Source organism: Mesoplodon densirostris, chromosome 16 (genome assembly GCF_025265405.1).
Source record: "Mesoplodon densirostris isolate mMesDen1 chromosome 16, mMesDen1 primary haplotype, whole genome shotgun sequence".
In the NCBI taxonomy this organism is placed as follows: Eukaryota; Metazoa; Chordata; class Mammalia; order Artiodactyla; family Ziphiidae; genus Mesoplodon; species Mesoplodon densirostris.
The window spans coordinates 18,004,821-18,030,725 of record NC_082676.1 but is presented as its reverse complement, the minus strand read 5'-3'; the positions used below and the strand labels follow the sequence as shown (position 1 = coordinate 18,030,725).

General features: G+C 40.6%; 1 protein-coding gene across 1 annotated transcript in view; it reads right to left on the bottom strand.

Annotated features, from left to right (window-relative positions):
• The window catches only part of PTPRT (protein tyrosine phosphatase receptor type T), an 825,916-nt gene that overhangs the window by 407,994 nt on the left and 392,017 nt on the right, over positions 1-25,905 (bottom strand). Inside the window, exon 10 of the mRNA XM_060079174.1 lies at positions 20,780-21,076. Coding sequence (XP_059935157.1) covers positions 20,780-21,076 — 297 coding nt within the window. The remainder of the gene's footprint in view (positions 1-20,779; positions 21,077-25,905) is intronic.

Sequence of the window (25,905 nt, the reverse complement as noted above, 5' to 3'; positions counted from 1 at the left end):
AAGACGACATCTGTAGGTCCCAGCCCTGCCAGCAGTAGGATTCTGGAATTAGACTCTTGCCTTAGGATTGGTATTTGAGGAATGCAACGTGACCGTCACTACCATTTTCCCAAACCTGTCAAGCTTTCTCCAGCTACGGGAAGTGCTTCCATAGTTTCCTAATCCCTGAATCTACCAGGAACTATGTGTCTTGAAACTTCAGTCTAATTAGAGGGCAGCTCATTTGTCTAGCTGCTGAGTCTCCGATGCCTGGCACATGGTAGATGCATAACAACCATTTGCAGGTTGGACAAATAGATGAGTCAATGACCTATGCCAGCATTTTGCCCTAATGAGCAAAACCTTTCCTGGGCTGTTTCTGTACCCAGATAAGTCTTCCTGCCAGCATCCTCCTGCTGAATTCCACCATCATTATGACAGTCTGGAAGATGCTGAACCATAAAATAATGATTCCCCCAACTTCCCGTTATAACCCCCTAGAGGATCATGAATTCATGTAAGTCATTACAGAATCTATTTATATTTTGGCATTACAAACACAGGTATTTTTACTAAGTGCTTCCTCTGTGATCAGAATTCTACATACATTATTTCATTTAAGCTACAAAACAGCTCTGCCCAGTATGTATTATCTCCTTTCTGCTGATAAGGGAACTGAGGCTAAGAGATTAAATAACTTGTTCAAGGTCATATGGCTCTTAAGTTGCAAAGAGGGAAGTGAACACCTGTCTGTGAGCTTCAAAGCATATACTCTTAATCATCATGCTATGCCTCTCTAGATATAGCCACGGCCATATGTTGCAATCAGTTCCCTATTGTTAAATTAAAATATATTTAGTTTTTCTCATTACGAACATGATACACAGAATGTTGAATATTAAAAATCTACAAAAAAAGATTTTTTAAAAAAGAAAACAAAATCACTCATAATCCCTGTAACTGGAGATACTTTTCCAGTATTTTCACATGACTATGCATATACATATTTTATTTTTAAAAATTAAACTCCTACTGTGCATATTGTGTTGTGACCTTCCTTTATCACTAAACAGATAACAGTTTTAAAAAAATCCTTAAACGTTCTTTGGGGCCATGCATTTTAATGGCTACTTAGAGCAGGATATGCCCCATTATAGTCACCAATCCTTTATTATTGGGCATTAAGGTTGGTTTGAATTCTTTATGATTATAATAACACTGAAATGAGCATTCTTACAAATAAGTGTTTGAATGCAACTCTGCTGATGTCCCTAAGATAAATTCTTGGAAATTAATTTATTGGGCCAAAGTAGATGAACTATTTTATCTTTAAGGCTTTTGACACATATTGCCAGATTGCCTTCCAGAAAGTTCACACAATTCTGGGCTCCCCAAACAGAATGATATGCCAATTCCCAATCCATGACAACAACGACTATTTAAAAGATTAAGCATATGTAGTTGTATCTTTTTTAGAATACTGGAGAGCACAGATTTGTTTTTCAGTTTAATTGGCCATTTGCATTGATTCTTTTACGAACATGCTCTCTATACCCTGTGCTCATTTTTCTGGATGGCTCTTCATTTCTGTTCATCATTGTCTTATGATTTATCATCTGTTTTTAAGCTTTTCTGCATAGGTTACAATAGTTTTGGTCAGTTCTTCATTTGCTTTTTAAATCTTTTAGGTATGTAGAAACTTCTAAGTATTCAGATCTCTTATTGCTTTTCCTTATCCCGTCATCCTTTCCACAAATATTTATTGAATACTTAATATGACCAAGGGACTTGGTGACAGACATTACGGATACACCAGGGACAAAGACAGATATAGTCAAATCCTTGATAAAGCTTGTAGTCTGGAAAGGGAGACTACATTAAATAAATAATTGCACTCATAATTAGTTTTTTTAATGTTGTTATCAGGACTTTGAGGTAAACACATAAGGTGTTGGAAGAATTATAACCAGCAGAGAAAATCTAGCCTGGCAAATCAGGATAATGAGTAGAAAGTGAGTTAGGGTCGATGGATAAGTAGAAGCTACTAGGACAATCCTGGGGAGGGTGGGTGTTGGAGTGCAGTGGATGGCTTTGTGGAGGAAAGTGTGGAAGGAGAAAAGCCATCCTAGGGAGAGAAGATGGTAGCTTGGACCAGGGTGATGGTAGTGTAGAAGAGAATTAGACTGTGTCAGAGATTTGGGGGAGCTCCTGTGATTTGGTGGTGATGGAGCAAAGAGACGTGTCAAGGTAAACCTCAGCTCTTCTATTTCATACCAATGGGGTGGATCAGAGGTTGTTCATAGAAAGGGAGCCTTAGAGGATGCCTAGTCTTGGAAAGGAAGCTGGCAAGCTCAGTTCTGTCATAATTCACTGGACAAGTATGCAGAACACCCAGGGGGCAATGTTGTAGCAGTGGGGTGGGGGCAGTGGGTAGTGATGTTTAGGCACTGAAACCATGGGCAGGGAGTAGATCTTGTAGCCAGAGTGCAGAGGAGGACAAAAGTAGCAAGTCTAGGACTAAGGCAAGAGGAACTCCAAACTTAACAAGGAAAACAAAGAAACTCAGAAACTGGGAAGCCGTGTTCAGAGAGGCAACAGCAAACCAGGAAGGTGGGCTGTCATTGAAGCAACCAAGGGAGGAGCAAAAAGGTACTGGTTAACAGTGATGTGTGGATGCCGAGTAAGATGCAACCTTCTGTTTGCTCACTGAATGTAGTGTCTTCAAGGTTACTTGTGAGCTGAGCAAGGGTAATTTAGGGAGACCACTGGTGTCATAAGTCATCTTTTAATGGGTGGAGAAGAGAGTGGAAGGTGAGGCCAGTAAACAAACAAACAAAATGTTTACTTGAGATGAGTAAACGTTTTGGCTGTGAAGGGGAGGCGAATGCAAGAAGGAGCAGGAATGAGACATGGAGCTAAAGTACTGCCCCCTCCCAAAGAGGGAGAGGTTATAGCATGATTAAAGGCAACCAGGAAAAAATCCAAAATTGGAGGTAGAAGGATAGGAAAGAGAGAGGAAAAAACTGACCTTAGTAGGGTCCTGAAAATGCCAGGGCAGGGGTGGGTGGAAAGAGAGCATCCTTCCCTCAGTGAGACAAGAGGAAGAAAATGTGCAAGTGCTCTGGAGAGGGGGGTTGAGGTGTCCTCTAATGGCTCTACTTTCTTGAGAAGAGAGAGTGAAACCATCTACCGAAAGTGTCCTGGAGGAGGAGCTTCGTCAGGAACCTGGAGAAGCTTTAAGAGGTGAAAGGTGAGCTGAACAGAGAGGTACTGGTGCTGCTCACTAAGAAGGCTGTATCAGATGCAGGCTGGGATGGGGAGTATCGAGCTAGGACCACCACCCGGGCTCCTCCTTTCGTACTAGCTCAGAGCAAATTCTATTTTTTACCCAACATCAGATGAATAGACATCTGTGTATTTTCTGCCTTCTATTTTATGCTTTATTCCCAACTTTTTCTTTTTAAACCTAACACTTTAATCCATCTGGGATCAGTTTTATGTACTGTACAAAATGGAAATCTCACTAGAGTTCTTTACCATATTCTTAGGACAATGAATTGACCAGTCAAAACTTTCCCCAGTGATTTAAAATGCCATTTTCTTATCACATTAAATTATTTTATATTCTAGCATATGTTGTTGGCTTTCTGCTCTATTTCATTGAGTCATAGCTTCTATTCTGACAGTATCTCTCTGTTGTGTTGATACAGCATGTTTTAATATTCAGTAGAACAGGTCCTTTCCAAATATCATCATTCTTCTGCAAAGTTTTCTGGACTATCACTACCCATGTAGTCTTCCAGAAGAATACTGGAATAATTTTACAAAACTTCAAAAATGTTCCGTCAGAATCTTTATTTCCCTTGCATTCTTCACTTCTCTCGGGGACAAATGACACCTTTTTGATAACAAGTCCTCCTGCCAGTCATATTGTATTAATTCTCATTTCTTAATGTTTTCTTTTTAGGTCTCCCAGTTAAAAATGTTTTTTCATTTCTTACAAACTGTATTCCTAGGATTTTATTACTTTTTTCATATTATTTTTGCATTACATTAAGGAGTTTCTCTTATGAAACATATGACAAAATTATGTGTAACAAATGTATATTTAAATAATAATTATGAAATGAACATGCATGTACCCACTATCCAATCTAAGAAATAAAACCTCACTGTATCATTGGAGCATCCTTTGTGTCTTACACTCTTGACTCCTACTCTCCACCCCATGAACAAAAAAAATGCATATTATCCTGAATTTTATGTTAATCATTCTCTTTATTTGGAGTTATAAGTATATACATCTATCTCAAGATAAAATACCATTTAGTTTTTCCTGGTTTCCTTTATATACATAAAACTGAGTGTTTGTATTGCATGATTTGCATGTGTCACTCAATGCTGTTTTGAGATTCATCCCCACTAATGTACGTAGCTGTATTTCATTCATCTAAATTTTATGAATCGAGTCTTATTTATTTTCTATATTTCTTATTTATTACTATAGGCAGACATTAAGACTATTTCCCGATGGGGCTATCTTACAGCATTGCTCCTATGAATGTTTTTGTACATTTGGTTGAAAATATATATATGATTTCACTAAGGTATACCTAGAAATAGGATAGGTAGACTAAGGGCAATATCTGTCTTCAGCTTTCCTGAGTAATGCCAAATGAGTCTCCAGAGCGGTGGCAGCAATGTACACTCCCTCCAACAATGTTCTGAAAGCTCCTACGTCTCTACATCCTTACAAACACTTGGTATTGTAAGGTTTTTATATTCTAGACCATCTGGTAAGTGTGAAATGATAGATCATTGAGATTTTATTTGTTTTTGTCTGTTTTCTAAAGAGGATGAGCATCTTTTAGTGTTTTTTTGGACATTACTATCTTCTTCTTATTGATTTGTAGAGGTTCTTTGCATATCTTTGTTATGGATCCTTTTATTGGCTATGTGTGTTATAAAAATCTTCTCTTGGTTTTTGTCTTCCCTGTTCCTTTATGTTACCTTTGGACAAAGATCAGTTATTAATTTTGCTGTGGTCAAATTTATCAGTTTTTCTCTTTTTTGTATGGGAAAAAGAAACATTACTGACTTGATGGTGGTAATCATTTCACAATGTATACCTATATCAAATCATCATGTTGTAGATCTTAAATATAAACAATTTGATTTATCAGATATACCTCAACAAAGCTGGAAAAAAAATAGCAGCAGATGCTGTTGGTGCTTACTGCCCATATACTGATGCTCACTGCAAAACACTTGATACTCTACCTGAAGGCTGTGGAAGCAAACTTGGTCTCCACACAGGGTAAGCAAAAAGTGCCAGAGTTAATGTCCCCAAAACAGTCTTCAAGCAATGAAAGGAAGTTAATGTATAAATATTCTGGTCTCTTCACCATTGCTTGGGTTAACTCTGAGATATGTTCTAGTAATATTTCTCAAACTACCTCAAATACCGAAACCCTTATTATTGTTATCATCATTATTATTATTAATTTTCTTTATTATTTTCAACCCACTGTGGACCAATACTATCATAAAATTTTTTAAAAGAATAGGAAAGTAAAATCAAAAAGTAAAAGTGAAATATAAAAACATAGAAAATGCAAGCTCCTCCTTTAAAATACTTAATCTCTTTTTCTGTAATTATCTTGTCAAGGACCTGAAAGAGTTCATGAGTCAGTGCTGGTCTCTGGATTACAGGTGGAGTGGCACTGCTCTAAAACCCAGTGATTCCCATGGTAATTTTCTTGATAATGCACATTTTATTGGCTTCCTTCCCTTCCCTGATTCACTTCTCTCTACTTACCAGTGTGTCCTGGACCATCTCCTAAATAAACTACTTGCATTTGAATCCTTATCTCAGGATCAGATAAATGCAAACGAAAATAATAAATCCAAATAAAATATTCTTATTTAAGAAATACTTTCTCTACCCTGAAGTCATAAGATTATTCCCTTAAACTTTCTTCAGTTTTAAAGTCATACCTTTTATAAAATGTCTTCAACTCATCTGTAATCGTGTTTTCACATAAAGCATGAGGTAGGGATCTAATTTCAATTCTTCCTCTCTATCCTAGCACTACTTAATGAAAACAAAGTTTTATTTACTTAACTGATCTGCCATATGCTCCCTCTGCCTTCCATCACTTTTCCACATATGTATGGGTCTATTTCTACATTCTCTCTATTTTTTCAATTGTTGTATTAGACTATTCTTATGTCAATATCATGCCTTTTTTATTAATTGAATGATTCTTTAAATTCTATAGTGCTTTACAATTTTCAAAAGTTTAACACACATGATTTCATATAATCCCATAATAACCCCTTTTTCCCCCTACCCTGATATTGCCCCTCCCCGTTCCCTCTCCCCACTGGTAACCACTGATTTGTTCTCTATATCTGTGAGCCTGCTTCTTTTTTGTTTCATTCACTAGTTTGTTGTATTTTTTAGATTCCACATATAAGTGATATCATACAGTATTTGTCTTTGTCTTTCACTTAGCATAATGCCTTTCAAGTCCATCCATGCTGCTGCAAATGGCATTATTTCATTCTTTTTTATGGCTGAATAGTATTCCATTGTGTGTATATACCACATCTTCTTTATCCATTCATCTGTTGATGAACACTTAGGTTGCTTCCATACCTTGGCAATTGTAAATAATGCTGCTATGAACATTGGGGTGCGTGTATCTTTTTGAATTAGAAATACCGTGTCTTCTAAATTAACAAAGATTTGTAAGTTTTGTAGCTGGTAAAGCAAGGCCTGCAAATATGCATTTTGTGTTCAGGGCTGTCTTACTATTCTTGTCTTTTCTCCTTGCATATACATTTTAGGACTAGCTTGTAAAATTTCAAAACAAAAGTCTCATTTTTCTATTGAAGTCGCATGAAATATAGATCAATTGGGAGACCATAAATGTCTTTATATATTATGGCTTTATAAATTGGGTCTTCCTATCCATAAACATGGTGTATCTCTTACTTAGGTCTTCTTTAATGTCCTTCAGTGCTTTATACATTTACATATACTATATATCTTGAAATCTTTTTGTTAGGTTTATTCCTAAAGACCATATATTTTTAAATAGCATCTTAAAAAAAACACATACTTTTTAGGTGAATGGAAATGCAATGGATTTTTTAATGTTGAGTTCTTTGTCAAACATGCTATATTTTCTTATTAATTCTAATGAATTGTGTGTAAATTTCTTTGGGTTATCTAATAAATAACCATAGCATCTGAAGTTAATGATACTTTTGTTCTTTGCCAATCTTTTAACTATTTATTTAATTTTCTTGTCTTCTACCAAAGCCACCAATACGATATTTAGTGGAGATAATGATAAGCATCTATGTGCTTTCCAACTTTAAAGGAAATGATTTTATTATTTCATCCTTGGGTGTGGTGTTTGTAAGTTTCTTATAGTTACCCTTTATCAGGGTAAGAAGGTCTTTTTTATTCCTGGCATACAAGGATATTTTCTTTTTAAGTCATGCTGAGCTTTAACTGAAGCTGTAGCCTTGGGCAGAGTTTTAGGGTATTTATGCAATTGGGCTTAGATGTTCCTTCTTCTTGTGCCCCAAGGGACTGGGTGGCAGTGGAGGGGGTGGTTTCTTTCGGTGAAGTCACAACTCAGTCATATTTTCTCCATGTAGGCCCCCCTCCCCCAACATTGCTCTGCATTAATTCCTCTGGCATGGGTACGGCATCCTCTTATAGTTCTCAGGGCAGAATGAAAGGCATTTTTCTATTCTTTTGGGAAGGTAGTTTAAGAAGAATGATCAGATGACCATCTTGAATCAAAACTCTCATTTTCATCATGCAGACCTGTAACGTAGTACTAACATCATGGGCTGAGCCAGACTGCCTGGGTTTATGTCCCATTCTCACCACTTATTTGTTGTACAACCTGAGGCAAGTTGCTTAACCTCTCTGTGACTCAGTTTCCTTACTTTAAAATGACTCCGTTTCCTTATTTTAAAATGAGGATTAAAATAGTACCTCCTTCATAGCTATTGTGGTGATTCACACTCTGTGTGTTTGCTCCTCCCCCTGGTCCCATCACATTCTCTGAGAACTGCTCTAGTGCAGCCTGGAGATCACCAATTTGATTCTTTTGCAGAAGCAGAATTGTTACTATTTCCTTTGGTGTCCTTCCATCTATCTATAGTCTCTGAATAGTGTCGTACTGCTAATCATAGAAGCCGTATCTTCTCGTAGCTTACTGAGCATATTTAACAGCTTTCTAAAATTTTCTTCTGATTTCTATGGTAAATTATTTAAAAATCTATTTTGCCTTTGAGGAGATTCTCATGATTCATTCATTCAATAATATATTTATCACATGTCTATTATCTACCTGGCACTGTCCTAAGTGCTTGGAAGTACCAGTAAACAAAAATAGAAAAAAACCATCATTGTCTCTTTGGTATACATGCAAGCGGGAGAAGAGAGATAATTAAATGTAGAGTGAAACAGGCAGCATGTCAAATGATAAATCCTAGGGAGATACACAGAGCAGGGAAGAGGGACAAGGAGTCTGGTATTAGAAAAGTCCAGTTTATAATAGAAAGGTTGAGGAAGATTCATCTGAAAGGCAACATTTGAGCAAAGACATGAAGGCGGTGAAGAAACCAGCCCTGTTTTTTTGTGGGAAGATTATTCTAGTCAGAAGGAATGGCAAACGCAATTGTCCTGAGGCAGGAACACACCTGGCACATTTGAGGAGAACAGTGACTGGATTTATGTCGTAAGGCAGACATAGAAGAAGATGAGGTCAGACAGGCAACCAGAAAAGTGGTAGTATTAAAACCAGGCAGGACCTTGTGGGGCTCATGGGCACAGAAGACTTTCTGTGCCCCCTGTTTTTTGTTTGTAGGGAACAGAGTCTAGCCTCCCTGACCTGCCCTGAGTTCGAAAGGGCAGCTTCAAACACGTAATAATCAGGGAAGGGAGGGAATGCAGACAGAGACAAGGGAGGAGCAGCCAAGAAACAACAGTGCAGCCTTGGGGCAGGGTCCTGGTTCTGCCTCCAGGGATGCACAGAACAATATCTTTGAGCTCTTTACAGAACTAAAACCCCCAACAAATGTAAGATGTTAGCATTCTTCATTCCAAAGAAGATCACAGTTTGATAACCTCATCAAGAGACCACCTGAGGCCAAATTAAAGGAACCAGAAAGGCTCATTAGGAGGAGAATACCTGAAATCCGATTAAAGGAGTGTAGGCCCTGCACACACCCTAATCTTATCAGCAACCCCACCCTTGAACTACTGCTATAAAACTCCTCACCAAATCCTCCTGGATTGGGGGACACAGATTGTGGAGGGCATGAGCCCGCTGTGTTCCCCTTTGCCTGGCAAAGCAGTAAAGCTAGTAAAGCTAGTCTTTTCTACTTCACCCAAAACTTTGAGATTCGATTTAGCACCAGTGCACAGAGGCCAAGTTTTCCGCATCAGTGTGGTCACATAGGACCTCGTGAGCCATCCTAAGGACTTGTGCTTTTAATCTCAGTAACACGAGAAACCACTGGAAGGTTATGCACAGAGGGGTGATGTTGTGATTTGCCACATGGTTTAATAAGATCCTTCTGGCCGCTGTGTTGAGAAAACAGAGCAGGGGCCAGGGCTAAAGCTGAAAGGCCATTGTGGAGGCCACTCTAATGATACACGTTGGAGACTGCAGTGGCTTGGACCAAAGAGCTAGCAGTAGAGGCTGTAAAACATGATCAAGGTCTTGCTATATATTGAAGGACGAGTCAAGAGAATGTGCTCATGGATGGGATGTGGGGAGTGAACAGGGATGCTTTGCACAAAGCAAGGGGGCACCGATCATAGAGAATAGGTGTGTTCCCCGGAGTTTGCAATCCAGGGCTTTAAATGTGACAAAAGTGAGGAATCAAGGTTTCTGACTTGAGCCATTGATAAAATGGAGTTGCCATTCACTGAGGTGGAGAAGGGCATGAGGAGAATGAGTTTGGTGGTGGCTGGAGGATGATCAGGCCAGCTGTGGACGTGTTTAATTCCAGTGGCTGGTTAGCAATGCAGGTGGATAGGCCTAACAGGATAAATGACTGGATAATTTGGATAAATGACTCCGGAGGGCAGGGGAGAGGTCTGGCCTGGAGACGTCAACTGGAGAAATCATTAGCATAGGGATAGATTTTAAAGCCAAAGGATTGGAGGAAATAATTAGAGGAATGAGTGTGGATCAAGGGTCAACAAGCTATGGCTACTGCCAAATGCAACCAGCTGCTTGTTCTGTAAATAAAATTCTACTGGAACACTGCCACACCCATTCATTTCTACGGTCAGAGTGAGATGTTTGAAATTGGGATTACAGAGATATTACAGGTAATTTTAAGATGGTCCCCTGCCCATAACTAACAGAAATCTTGCATAGATCACTGGTTTGGTTTTTCCAAGTCACACACCCTCAGTTAAAAAGCAATCTGCCGAGTCTGGTACTGGCCACACACCACTTAATATAGTTCTTGGCAGAGAGTAAATTAAATGCTTTATGTATAGACTTTCACGTAGGACACCATATAGAAACTGGTGGGATGACCATCCCCATTTTACAGATGGGGGCACTAAAATGTACAGAATGCAAGTAATTTAATCAAGGTTATACAACAAAGTAGTGAATGGAGCCTAGATAGAGCCCAGATCCCTCTGACTCCAAAGTATTTTCTGAATCACCCCTTTCTTCTATCACCTGGTAGACATGTGGGTTTAGAAAAGCTGAAAGACAGTCACACTAAAGTCACCTACTAGTGGAAAAATCATCACATCTCGGCCCCAGACTGAGGCTCTTTTTACCACATCACACTACCACTCCACAAGTCAAGAAGTCCTTTTCCATGAAGCCAACTTACAGTCGACCCTCGGTGTCTGCAGGAATTAGATCCAGGATGACAAAATAACAAAATCCACTGAAGCTAAATTCTTTATATAAAATGGTGCGGTGCAGTTGACCTTCCACACTGGGGGTTCCTCGTGGGAGGGTTTAACCAACCATGCACTGATTTCAAAATCAATCTGCAGATATGGAACCCACAGATATGGAACCCACGGATACAAAGGACTAACTGTATTTTGATTCAACTAGGTCTTTTTCGTCTCTGTCTTACTCACTGTGAAAAGACTTCTTGAGGAAAGATTCCTGTTTTGTCTTATCTTCTAAGTTGCTTTACCCTTCTTTTTTTCCTTCATAATTCTTTAGTGGATCCACATATTCCCTCCCCACAATTTCATTTCTTTTTCTATCTAACAGCACGGAACTTTCCATCCCTTTGATAGAGTTCTACAACAAAGGTTAATTACTTTATAATTTCATTCTCTTTAAAAAAAAAAAGCACACAAAAATTTCTAATTTTAACTGTGCTTCTTGTCAGTAGGTTCATGTAAATTCACTGTAATTAAACCAGATGTTTTCTTGTGCCTAACACTCAGGTGGTAATTTAAGGGAAATTTTCATTTCAACATAAAGGAGGACAGAGCGTCATCACGGGAAGTTTTCTCCTCTCTTCTCCTGTCTTATCCTTTCCTCTTCTTTCTTCCCCTCCATTTTCATATCTGGGAAGTGGGGCTAATGGTGAACTTTGAGGGTAGTTGTGAGAAGTAACAAGTCAGTTTTTGTAAAAGCACAGAGCCCTGCACAGTCAGCACAAGTTTTCCTTCCTATCGTCTTGTCTAGGTTTTTGTGGTTTTTTTTTAATTTATTTATTTTTTTGCCTCTCCATTCCAGGTACCATATTTGTTGGTTAGTTGGCTGTTGTTCATTATAGAGGCTCAGAACTAACTTAAAAGTTGAAATAATTTGAAAATGGTTCAGAGGAGTCTATGAGTCTTATAGAGACAAGATAGATTTAAACAATTTCAATCCACTTTGTAATTTCCAGTCTTGCTGGAGGAAAGATAATTTTTTTCTGGATAAATTTTTATATCTTAAGGTGTCAAACATACCTTTTTAATGGAACTATACAGTGGTGTATTAGTAAATGTTTCACAGCCAGCTCTCCAGGAAAACAAAACAAAATAAAAACTCAACATGTTTCCTATTTCCATGGTATAAATATCTCCACCGTGGTTGACTTTAAGCAGTGAATGTGATATCACTGGGTTCAGAGGTTAGAAGAGAGGCTAATGATTAGCTCTATCAAGCCAGTATCACCTGGTTTTGAGTGTAAATAAAATATATTATACACGTCTTTACCTTCTTAGCATATATAAGCAGGGCCCCGTGATATCATGAAAGAGGCATGGGTTTCGATATTAGCTATTCATTCATTTAACAAATAGTTAATGAGCATCTACTATGTGCCAGGCAGACAATAAACACACACACACAGTATTTCAGGTAATGATAAATACTACAGAAAAGGATAAAACAAAGAGAGTGTTTAGGGAGATACTGGCCAGGAATAGGATTGTATCTTAGATAGGGTTGGGGGAAAAGCACAGATAAGATTTTGGGATCTACTTATTGGCTCTGCCATTTGTTACTTAGTAGCCTTAGACAGGTTCCTTAAACTCTCTGAGCCTCAGATTTCTCTTCCACCCATTATCAGTAGCATCTACATCACAGTATTTGGCAACTGACTATGAATGAAGAATATCAGCACAACACCTAGCTCATAATGGACATTCAAAAACTGTAATTGCACTTCTCCTTACCCTTTATGATAGCTCAAGGTCATCTCTGCAAAGATTAAAAATGTACTGAGCTCTAATTAAATGATGGCTCAGCACTTACTAAGATGTGTATAGCTTTTTATCCTTAACTAAATGACTATGGATTTATTGCCTTGTTGTTATTGCTTTTTATACTTTTTTTCTCACTGTCCTCTTTTCCAGATTTTATGTGCTGCATCTTGTTACTGTACAAGTACACGTCCCTAGCAACATGCAGCCTCTTGTTACTGTATCTTGTTACTGTACAAGTACATATCCCTAGCAACATGTAGCCTCCTTCTAGCTTCATGTGACCTGAGAAACCAGATAATTAACCTTGTTAGAAATGCACATAAAATATAAGCACTCATTCCTAAAATATCAGTCTTCTCTATGATGAAAGTACATGTCTTATACTAAATGCAATAATATATGTATTATATGTGATTAAGGATATATTAAATGTGATTAAGCATATTATGTTAATATATACTATATGATTAATAATAATCAATTAGATTTTTATACAATTATTATAAATTATATGGGAATCTACATTCCTTATTGCAAAATAAGAAAAATGATACTGTTTGCTTTTTCATGTTTGGTGTTAAGATTAAACAAATCTACATTGCTGATGAAAATGTAAAATGATAAGGACTTCTATGGAGGAGTATTGGTCATCATCTAACAAAAATGCATATGCATTTATGCACTGACCCCAGTAATCCAACTTTCAGGAACTTCTCATGAAAATACATCTCCACAATACCAAACAACATATGCACAATACTGGATAAAGTATTATTTCTCATAGCAAATAATGGGAACAACCAAGTGTCCACAGGACCCTACTTGAATTAACCATGGTATATCCACATAATGAAGTCCCACACAGCTATAAAAAAGAATGACACAAATCTGTACAAACGGACATGGACTGATTTCAAGGATATATTAAGTGAACAAAAACACAAGATGCAGAGTATACCTACTATGCTATCTTTTATATAAAAATAAGAGAAATAAAGATAATTTTTACTTTTTTGCAAAATGAACTATAGGAAAGATATATCTGAAATAAATACAAATGGTTACCTTTCAGGTGCAGATAAGAACAGTGTGAAAGAGAGATGCTGGCAATTCTTCTCTGAGTGTACCTTTTTATACAGTTTTGACTTTTGAACCAAGAAACTGTTTTGATGTTAGAAACAATGACATTGAACAAAAAAGGATGGGGGGAAGGCAGACCTTAAAATTGAAATAAATGAACCTAATAGGGTATCAAATTGATAATATAACCATCCAGAGAAAAGAATGAACTTTTGGATATGGTATCGTGACTACTCAAGGAGAGAAAAACTAAAAAGAAAATCTTTAACATAATTTAGTAGTTTTCTTGTTTGTTAGGAGGACTGGTATTGTAATTCTGAGACTACTTTGTGTGTATTGTAGCATGGAGCAAATGAAAAAATATGTGAATGTTGGGATCTTCACTGTGGGAGGAGGGAGATAGATATATATGGATTGAGGGCAAGTGCAGAAAAATCCTGAGGTGTTGGATTTGAATTAGTGTGAGTTCATGATTTAAAACAGATAAAATTATATTCCCCAGCTCTACCTTCTTGAAGAGCCTAGAGGCAATAACACCCCATTGAGCACAACTAAGATGCATCTCTGAAAACAACCAGAAATCCTCAGATAAGTGGTTAACTCCAGGTCTGGGGCAGAGACATTACAAGGAGAGTCTGGAATATTCTGTTGCACCAGAAGCAAGGAAAACTAATGAGAGCATGTCCAAAGGACCTAGGAGCCAATCTGAGGGGACTCCCACTAGCCATATTTGAGACAGTTTGAGCATTGAAAAGAATAATGATAGTAATGGATTTTAATACATTGAGGAAGAAAAAATGACCCACGAGTCAATAGGAAAAAAAAGTGGGGAGGGGGATGAGGAGAGAAAAGCTCTTTTATAAAGAAGAATGCAAATTAATACATGTAGAGGGAATGCTAGATTTAGAGCACCCTTTTGTAAATATCAGCATAATAACTGATTCAGGAGAGGATTATCAAGGAGTGTTAAAACCATTGGGTCAAAAGTTCTTGGGGAGACCCGGAATTGCCAAAGCAATCTTGAGGAAAAAGAACAAAGCAGGAGGCATAACCCTCCCAGACTTCAGACAATACTACAAAGCTGCAGTAATCAAAGCAGTGTGATACTGGCACAAAAACAGACATACGGATCAATGGAACAGAATAGAGAGCCCAGAAATAAACCCATGCACTTATGGTCAATTAATCTTCAACAAAGGAGGCAAGAATATTAAATGGGGAAAAGTCTCTTCAGCAAGTAGTGCTGGGAAAGTTGGACAGCTGCATGTAAATCAATGAAGTTAGAACACACCCTCACATCAAAAATTAACTCAAAATGGCTTAAAGACTTAAACATAAGATATGACACCATAAAACTCCTAGAAGAGATTGTAGGCAAAACATTCTCTGACATAAATTGTACCAATGTTTTCTTAGGTGAGTCTCAAGGCAGTAGAAATAAAAACAAAAACAAACAAACAAAAACAAGTGGGGCCTGGGACTTCCCTGGTGGTCCAGTGGTTAAGACTTCACCTTCCAATGCAGGGGGTGTGGTTTTGATCCCTTGTCAGGGAGGTAAGATCCCACATTCCTCGTGGCCAAAACCCCAAAAAACAGAAGCAATGTTGTAACAAATTCAATAAAGACTTTAAAAATAGTCCACATCAAAAAAATCTTAAAAAAACAAAACAAAAAAAAACAAATGGGACCTAATCAAGCTTACAGGCTTTTTCACAGCAAAGGAAACCATAAACAAAATGAAAAGACAATCCACAGAATGGGAGAAAATATTTGCAAATGATGTGACCAACAAGGGCTTAATTTTTAAAATATACAAACAACTCATACAACTCAACAACAAAAAAAGCAAACAACCCAATCAAAAAATGGGCAGAAGACTTAAATAGACATTTCTCCAAAGAAGACATACAGATGGCCAATAGGCACATGAAAAGATGCTCAACGTCACTAATTATTGGAGAAATGCAAATCAAAACTACCATGAGGTACCACCTCGCACTAGTCAGAATGGCCGTCATTAAAAAAGTTTACAAATAACAAATGCTGGAGAGGGTGTGGAGAAAAGGGAACCCTCTTACACTGTTGGTGGGAATGTAAATTGGTGCAGCCACTATGGAAAACAGTAAGGAGGTTCCTCAAAAAACGAAAAAGAGAATTGCCATATGATCCAGCAATCCCACTCCTGGGCATATACCCAGACAAAACTCTAATCCGAAAAGATACATGCACCCCAATGTTCATAGCAGCACTATTTACAATAGTCAAGATATGGAAACAACCTAAGTGTCCATCAAAAGACAAATGGATAAAGAAGATGTGATACACACACACACACACACACACACACACACACACACACACACACACACACGAATGGAATATTACTCGGCTATCAAAAAGGATGAGATAATGCCATCTGCTGCAACATGGATGGACCTAGAGATTATCATACTAAGCAAAGTAAGTCAGAAAGAGAAAGACAAATACCATATGACATCACTTATATGTGGAATCTAAAATATGAGACAAATCAACATATCTATGAAACAAAAACAGACTCACAGATATAGAGAACAGACTTGTGGTTGCCAAGGAGGAAAGGGGGTAGGGGAGAGAAGGACTGGTAGTTTGAGATTAGCGGAGGCAAACTGTTATATATAGGATGGATAAACAACAAGGTCCTACTGTACAGCACAGGGAACTATATTCAATATCCTGTGACAAACCATAATGGAAACAAATATGAAAAAGAATATATATATATATATATGTAAAACTGAGTCACTTTGCGGTACAGAAGAAATTAACACAACATTGTAAATCAACTATACTTCAATAAAATTTTTAAGAAGTTCTTGGGGAATAGGATCCTCAAGGATCTCAAAGCATCACTGCAAAGGTGAGCTAATTTACGAAGAGAAAAGGTGCTACATTTACTGTGGAGGGACTGGGGGGTCCCCATCTTATCTAAGGGACCAATGCAGCAACATCAGTAGAGGGGGTCCCTGACATTATGTACCTCTTGACATGATACAGTGAGAAATATACACCACCAACCCATATAGCATTTTTGCCAAACATGTCTCATATTCTGGTTTGTCACATAAAATCAGGTTTAATATTATTGGAAATATGAATGTGGATTATCTATTTGATTATTGTAAAATTAATGCTAAATTTCTTAGATGTTCTATGGTACTGTGGGTATGGAGGAGAATGTCCTTATCCTTAGGTCATGTCATGTATGCTAAAGAATTTAGGGGTCAGGTATCATGATTTCTGCCACTTACTTTCAAAGAGTTAAAAATATTATATGTATGTTTATATATATTTCCATATCAAATATATCATACCTAGGTATCATATATATATATGAAAAAATAGATAGTAAGGTGTTTAGAAATGTTGAATCTAGTGAAGGGTTTACAGATCTCGTTTGTACTATTCTTTCAATTTTTCTATGGTTTCGAAACATTCCAAAGTAAGATCTTGGGTATGAGTCATTGTATAAAGTATAACATGCCTATGAGTGTCTAGATTCCACTTCACAGTCTTGGCTGTGGTCTGGCTGAAGGCAGAGAAGTAACCATCTAATAAATGAGTCACGGTTTTGTATGAGACATTTGTGAAGAAAACGGGAAAAATAAAGAATCTGTTTAGTCTCCTATTAACGATGACCTCCCAGATGAAGCAACAGGGCTCAGTGGCCATGACCTCCTCTCACCAGGGGTGGATTACTTCACACGCTCACGAAAGCACCGGGGTGATGAAATTACAAATTCTGTATATTCCCCAGAAGACAATTTTGTAGCACAGATGAAAGCAGTGTGAGTCCAGTCAGCTCAACCTGCAAGGCTGCTCCTTGGTTCCCCAAAGGGGGTTTCGGTTAATGGACTAGAGCTGAGCTCCATCCCCAGCTCGACCTTGAGGTGAATGAGCTCCCAGCAAACAGAGATGGTGCCTCTCGCCTCTTCAGGAGAAATGGAACCTAATCCTGGCATGCAGAGGGCACTGTGCTCTTCTGAGACTTTCGTGCAGCCCGGTGGTTCCTGAGGTGGGGCCTCAGGAGGGCTACAAGATGGAGGCCTGGTGTCTTAATGTTGGTGTGTTTACTGTGATAATGGCTGCACATCTTGGTAGAGCAGGAACGGATGTGATATTAATGGTGTTTGATTAAAATTTAACTTCAAAGCTTTGCTGCTCTCAATGTGTTTTGATAAAGGCCTTGTGATTTTTTCTTTTCCTGATGACAAGAAGAAGAAAGGGAGAGGCTGAGGCATGCCTTAAGGATGGGATTTGGGATTTGTTGTTGCACATGTAGGTAATCCTCAAAAAGCAGCCCAAGGTGGGCAGAGCATCTTGACAAAAAATGCCGTGAGCTGTTCCTGGGCCAAACCCTCCTGTTCATCTTCTGCATCCTGAATGTTCATGCTGGTTCTCAACAGTGGCTCCTCCCTGTCTAACAACCAGGTCCCTCATGAACACTTGTCATTAAACCACCCTACTTGCCCCAACCCTGCTTCTCCAACCAGGCACTGACCACATCGCCACTCCTTGAAAGTCGATGTCATAATCTACAACCAGTTACAGTGGACATCTATAGCTCTGCAGAGATGGGTGGGTGCTTTCTGGGTTGGCTGTGCTAGAGGATTCTTCGTCAAGAATTTTTTTTTCTCTTATTTAGTGCAAATGTAGTAGCTACATTTAATGAAAACTTACAATCTGATGAGCATGATTCCAATTTCTATATACACCATCCTTTTTAATGAGCACAACAACCTGTTAGGTAGGTACTATTACTATCTCCTTTTTATAGATGAGGAACCAAGGCACTGAGAGGTGAAGCAACTTGCTCCAGGCATATCTGGCTCCAGAGTCTGCCTTCTCAAAGAGTGCATTATTCTACCTGCTGGAGGAAGGGGCTGTGCATTTTTGAAACCATGGAGCCAGATCTTGGGAAAGTTTTGGCAGCTTTATCAGAAGCTAAATCCAGGGCCACATGTCCTGGGCTGCAAAATGAAGCCAAGATGAGATGTCTGACCCTCTCTGTTGGAGGATGGATGGGAACAGGCTCATAGGAAACAGGGCACTCAGATCTTCCAGAGAAGCTGGCCTTGGGGAGAGCTGTACCCACAGAAGACTGAGGTTCATTACAAGATAGGAAGATGGGGGAACAAGGCGACAGAGGCTGAGTCCCCACTGCTACTGCCACGTAGAAGCAGTCTACAGGGGCTGCGAACAGAGAGGCTGTGAGGATGAATTTAAAGGGGATCAGGAAGGGTTTGTCATGAAGGCAGGTTTGATAAAACTTCCAGGTCTAGGATGGGATGGGGTAATGTGAGAATTGGGAGACAAGGTAAGAGGCTGGAGCTCCTTCCTCTATTTCCTTGTGGGACTCTGCAGCTGAGGATGTGGGTCTGGATCCCACCAGGGACCATCACTCAGGGGTCCTTCGACTTGCTTATATGAAATAAGAGGACTAGACAGGACAGCCATGGAAGAGGCTCTGCTTTGAGTCAAGTGTGAGGATCTGCCTCATGCAGTAACAATGACAGAGTTCTGCCTGGATCCCTTTATGTCCACTTTATGCCATTTTTGTGCCCTTCGATTTTTTGTCTGCATGTGTAGAAAGCCAAAAGTTCCTGAGAATTTACTTCCCAATCCTCCATCCCCATTCCAGACCTAACCACTGGCTGGCAGCCGTGATTTGGAACGACGGTGATACACAACCTGCCCTATAGAGTTCTCCTGCAGGCCCAGGTCACAGCGCCCTGGATTTGGCCTGAAGCTGTACCTGGGCTTCCTCCCCTTCACTGTCCTGCTTTCCCCACTCCCTCCCCAGTCTCCCCTGGGAAACCTTCCTTAATCGATCACTTGCAGATCAATCCACATGAGTCTGATGCCAGGAAACTAACTACAGACACCCCTCGAGGCCAGAAGCAGTCTGGCTGGAAGGAAAACTGAAATACGGTCACAGAGAAGTGTTTCTTATAGATAAGTCCTAGAACCAGCAAGTCCTGTCCTACCATAAATAACATAACCACCGTGGCGGAGTTACATGCAAAATATAGCAGGGGTCTGAGAAGGAACACCCAAGTTGGCTTGGGGCACTCAGGGAAAGCTTCTGGAGGGAGTAGCACGTGAGCAAAGACTTGAAAGATTATAAATAGAATCTGTCCCACAAATGTGGAGGAGAGGTCATTCTGAGCAGGAGAAACAGAGCGGCACGGGCAAGGAGACAAGGGCGGGAAAAAGAGATGTGTTCTAGAAAGTACACGTGGCTCTCTCTTCCTGGAGTCTTAAGAGGCATGCTGGAAGATAAACTGCAGAAGGCAAACTCATCGGAACCTTGTGGGCGTGGAGCTGGGGGATGGGGAGGGAGAGATGGAGGCACCTAGGCTGACTTCAGGTGTTTATCTTGACTTAGTAGATGCAGTTCATTGATGTGAGGAACACAGGGAGAGAAGTCCGTATAAAAGAGGAGACAGTTCGTTTCTGGGTACTTTTGAAGACACCTGTAGGACACCCAGGTGAATATGTGGTTCTGGGTGCATTCAATGTGTGTGCCAAGTTCTTTAAGTGTATTCTGATCCTTATTCTTACAGAATCCAGAGCCGTCTGACTCCCAAACTCAACATGCTTCAACAGTACTACCAATACACAGCTTCTCTTTCGGAAGGCATCAGTGTGGTTAAACGCTGGCATAGCAGGTGGTATAAAGTAAAAAGAGAGATGGGGACGTAGAAAGGTCAAACTTGAGCGTGTGTCTGCGACAGAGTTGCCACTGTCCAGGGGGACAGCGCCCCTTGGGAGTTGTGCACTGCACAGCCTGTGTGGTGTTTTATTGAAGAGCTTAGAAAAGGGGCTGATATACCAACAGAGAGACGAAAGACGCAGGAAAAATAAAACCTCCTAACTGCTAGGCATGGCCCCCCGAGCAGGTCTGGCATTCCCCGTTCCCGAGTGAGCATGCGCACCGCCCGCCGCACTCACCATCCTCCTCCGTCTGCACCACCAGCTGCTCACTCTCCATCCGGCCCTCGGGGTTGGACAGCAGCAGCCGCAACCGGATGGTCATGAAGGGACGCAGGCCCCGCAGGGTGTAGTGGGAGGAGGTCTGAATGAGCTCCTCGGCCTCGTACTGCTGCTGGTTGAACACGTACTGGTACTGCACCGTGAGGTTGTAGCTGTGGCAGCGGGTCACCGCGTAGCCGAAGGGCTCCCACTGCAGCGTCAGCTGCCGGGCTCGGATGTCCACGATCTCCACGTTTTGCGGGCCGTGCACCGGGTCTGCAAGACACACACGCAAGACACAGGGCTCTGAGGAGGCTGTCAGGAAGGTGGGGTGGAGGCCCCGCTAAAACAGGGGAGAACAGCTCTTCAAACTCAGCCCAATCACTCAGCCACTGCCTTCCTGATTTCGTCACCTAGAGGATAATTTAATTAACATTCTTCTGTAAATCAAACTCCTTCTTCTTTTTTGAATAAGGCATCTAAAAGAAAACATAACTATTTAAAGGGAAAACCTGAATCACTTGCCATAAATAAATGTTTACCATTTAAAACAATGCAAAGTTGTTTTCATCAGGGTACCACCAAAAACCATGTTGGGTACCAGTAACAGCACACACAACACTTTGGGGAAATACTAATTGTGAAGGATGCTGGAGTTCTGATCTGCCTCTTTACATTTCATCTGGCCACATCCCCTCCCCTTGAGAAACCAGCCCCATTTCTTTAGTTCACCACACCGAGGTGCACAGTCTAGAAATCAAATGCATCCTCAACGCACAGCATCCTCAGCAGGTCACTGTGACCCATCGACAGTGCCTTGGAACTTCCCTTCCTTTCACTGACAACACAACTCACCCTTTCCTAGCCTCCCACAACAGTCCTCAACCCTTCCTTCTTTCCTCTCCACTTTTTTCCAAACAGGCCCCTCCAGGGGCAACGTTCTAAAAACAGATCTGATCCAGCAATCCCACTCCTGGGCATATATCCAGACAAACTGTAATTCAAAAAGATACATGCACCCCTATGTTCACAGCAGCACTGTTCACAATAGCCAAGACATGGAAACAACCTAAATGTCCACTGACAGAGGGACGGATAAAGAAGATGTAGTATACATATACAATGAAATACTCCTCAGCCATAAAAAAGAAAGCAATAATGCCATTTGCAGCTACATGGATGGACCCAGAGATTATCACATTAAGCGAAGTAAGTCAGAAAGAGAAAGACAAATACCGTATGATATCACTTATATGTGGACTCTAAAATATGACACAAATAAACTTACCTACGAAACAGACTCACAGACATAGAGAACAGACTTGTGGTTGCCATGGAGGAGGGGGTTCCGGGGAGGGAAGGATTGGGAGTTTGGTATTAGCAGATGCACACTATTATACATAGAAACAACAAGGTCCTACTGTGTAGCACAGGGAACTATATTCAATATCTTATAATAAACCATAATGGAAAAGAATATGAAAAGGAATATATATATATATATATATATATATATATATATATATATATATATAACTGAATCACTTTGTTGTACACCGGAAACTAATACAACATTGTAAATCAGCTATACTTTAATTTAAAAAAATAAAAAAATAAAAACAGATCTGATCATGCCTTCTCACCCTAGTGCGGTCTCCCATTCCAGCCCTCCCTACTGATCGTGGTCCCGGAACCCCATATATAACATTGGCTATGTTTATTTTATTATGAATATTCTACTTACACTTTACACAAATTAAATAGATGTTTCTGTGCACAACAGATAATAAAAACCAAAACTTTTCTTTTTTTAATCCCCATTTGTAAAGCTCATTCTATAAGGTTTAGGCACTTGTTACGATAGAAACGTAACTTCTTTTATGATCGGCATTCCCCGCAAGTTCTGTCAGACTCTCTTCGCTGGGAGTAGTTAAGCACAGGCTAGAGATTCAATCCGTGTACTTGCCCCCCCTCCCCGCCCACCATGCTACCTCACTAGCTGTGTGACCTTGGGCAAGGGCACTGCATCTCTGAGCCTTCATTTCTTCATCTATAAAGTGGAAATTATTGCGCTAATCTCAGAGGGCCGTTAATGTGTATAAAATGAACTGTAAAGAGAGAGAGAAAATTGTCTCTACCTAACAGTGGGCGTTCCTCTTAGAGAGAATGGCCCTTCTTGGAGAAATGCTTTAAGAAGCTTGTTTGGAGTAGACGCTGCAGTCCCAGGGCCTTGGGATCGGCTGTGCTTAGCCTTTAGAGGAAGAGAAAAATGAACTCACTGGTTGCTGGGATTGAATAGGAGAGGATGGGGGTGAACAAGATGGTGTATTTTGGGGTGGAGCCCAATGGGACTGTCCTCATGTGACTCCTAGTCTTCAACAGGGTCCTCAAAATACCACAAAATGATTGGCTGTGATTTGATTTCCTGGGGCTTCTGAGATCTACATGCCTCACTTGGGCCAAATAAGATGTCGCACGGGTACAAAGGGACCAGAGGCAAAGGGGACTTGGAAAATATGTCCATGTGTGTTACTGACACCTTGAGAGATGATTTGGGCTTTCTCAGGCTATGGAATTAAGAGGTTCAAGGACATCTCAGTTCAAGGGCCAAAGACAAGACCTCTGGTGGCCCTGTGGGTTAGATACACGTGGGTGAAAGTGTTCTGTAAGTTCGAGAACTCGCATTCAAGAAAGGGCAAGACAGTGGCTCTTTATTAAGCAGTAACTATGGGCTGGGCAGTTGCGTGCTGAAAACAACTGTCTGACATAGGGAACTGAGGCCAACAAAGGGACATGACTTGCCCAGGGCCACACAGCTAAGTCCCCAGCTCTGGACTCCCACGGCACTTTGCACAGCTATCCAGCCCACTGAGCATCCGTCACGCTTTCTAGGAACTGCTTGTTCCTTTATACATCATTCCTCCCAGGCTGCAAGGGACCATGTGCTGTTTGTCCAGCAACCCCAGCACATGGTACTGAGTCTGTTGATGGGTCAGTTCATGTTGTTTAAACTGAGAGGAACAGATGGTGACCTGTTTTTGAGAACTGAGCTTGGACCCCCTTGACTCCACAGTCCCCTGTTCTGTCCCCTCTAGCACATCACCGAGTCTTTCAGGTGAACTTATCTCTTTTTCAATTCAAGCAAGAGAATGTCCTAAGATCCTACATGTGGAAACTAGTTTTCAAAATGCATGATGGAGGCGTTCATGCTTTCACTATAACCCGCCCCCAAACCTCAGATGCCAAACCCAGTTTCTGCTCCGGTAATTGCCTACAGCAGGGAGAGTCTCAGGTTTACATTCCGGTTGGTACAAACAAGTCAGAAATCGCTGAGAAAGCCTTGTGTGTGCAGTGGAGATTGGTTTGTTGAATTTACATCCCTCGTGTAAATATGTCCAAGCCTAGAGCCTATGGTTTCTGCCTCCAGATAAGACTCTGTCCATATGACCTTGTTGAGTAACAGGCTACAGGCCACTGAGATGGCATAGAGTGGGAAGAGAGTGTGGCTTATCTGGGAAGCTGGAAAGTCTTCCTCTGACGGACAAGTAAAGTGGCTTGGCCTCCGGGTTCACTGTCTCTATGCCCTTAGACTTGGCAATGAGGGCCCTGTCCCGAGTCCTGTGAATTGGGGAGCACACTCCGGCCATCTGCAGACTCTGCCCTCCTCCTGAAGCAGGAGTCAATGGGCCAACGTCTCCACCTGGTCCCTGTGCTCCCCATTCTGGCCCGGGCTCCAGACACCTAACAGCCTAGAATTCCCTGTCCCAGTGGCTCCAAACTCATTTCCGGGGCTTGTGTGAACCTCCTCCCTTGGTTTGGCCATCCAAGGTCACACCATATTCCATGTATGTACCCCGAGGCCCAACGGGTGACCAGAGCGTGGCTGTTTGGAGGAGGAAACCTTTGTGGGGAGGGATGGAGTCAGGTGAAAGGAGAAGGAAAAAGGCTGCAGGTCTGTGTGTGTATCTCGTCCCAGACCCATTTGTGTTCTTACATATGTTAGGGACAAGTGTGTATGTGTGTGTGTGATTGACTAACTCGTATCTTCAGAAGCTTCTTTATTCTGCAGCTGCCTCTGGAAGGCAGGGTGGGCCTCCTCACTTCTGGTCACTGATCACTCCTCTCCTTTCCATGTTAGATCTTACTGAAGTACCATTTTCAACCTAATACCAGAGCCCAACCTGCAACATGTACCCTTCCGCCTCCAAATTCCCTCCCTCGTTTTCCACTGCTCACTCTTTGAACCCTACATTCCTAAAGCAGAGTGAGTGTTGCATCCTGAATCCTTTTACACCTCCATGCTTCCCTCTGCTTGGGCTGCCACTGGCAAATCCCTATTCAATATATTCAAGGCTGGGCTCCAATGCCACCCTTTCTTTGTAACTTTCTCCAAAAGCCTTTCTTGCCCAGGCAGAATGAATCATCATTTGTTTTCTTTAATACTTCTCCCATAGTCCTTATCAAATTGCAGATTAATGTTTGGATGTTTGGTTCACGCTCACCTCCCCTGCTAACCTGTGAGCACCTAGATCTCTTCATTTTTATAACTGGACATAGAGCTGATTAATAAATGAAGAATGAGTGAATACAGAAAGCAGGGGATAACTGAAGACCAAACCAGAATCAAGGCCTTAACATCCTGCAGGGGAAATGCAGTAAGTGAAGGGGTGAATCAGGGCTCTCTCTATACTCCAACTGTTAAGGTAATCATGTGGTTAAGTTAGAATTCCAGCCCCTTGTTTTATATGGACCCAGCCTCCATTCCTGCTGTCAAAGGCAATAGCTGTAGAATCTCCTAATGACCTTAATCAAGGCAGAACATCTTATTAAAAAGAAAGGAGCAGCAAAGCGGATTTCCAACTCATGAATTTTCTATGTATTCATCTTTGCACGTGGAATTGGCTGTAACATACGTACTATTCAAAGTTGAACCTAAATTGAGATAATTTGGGGCATGGGGCTGAAAATGTGGAGGTGGATAGCTTGTATGTAAAATTAATTTTTTATCCATTTGGAGATACGATTTGAGTTCCTTTCAAATTAAATTCCAATGGAGTCCTAGGCAGCTGGAAACATTATTGCCGACATAATTTGATACTGAAGGA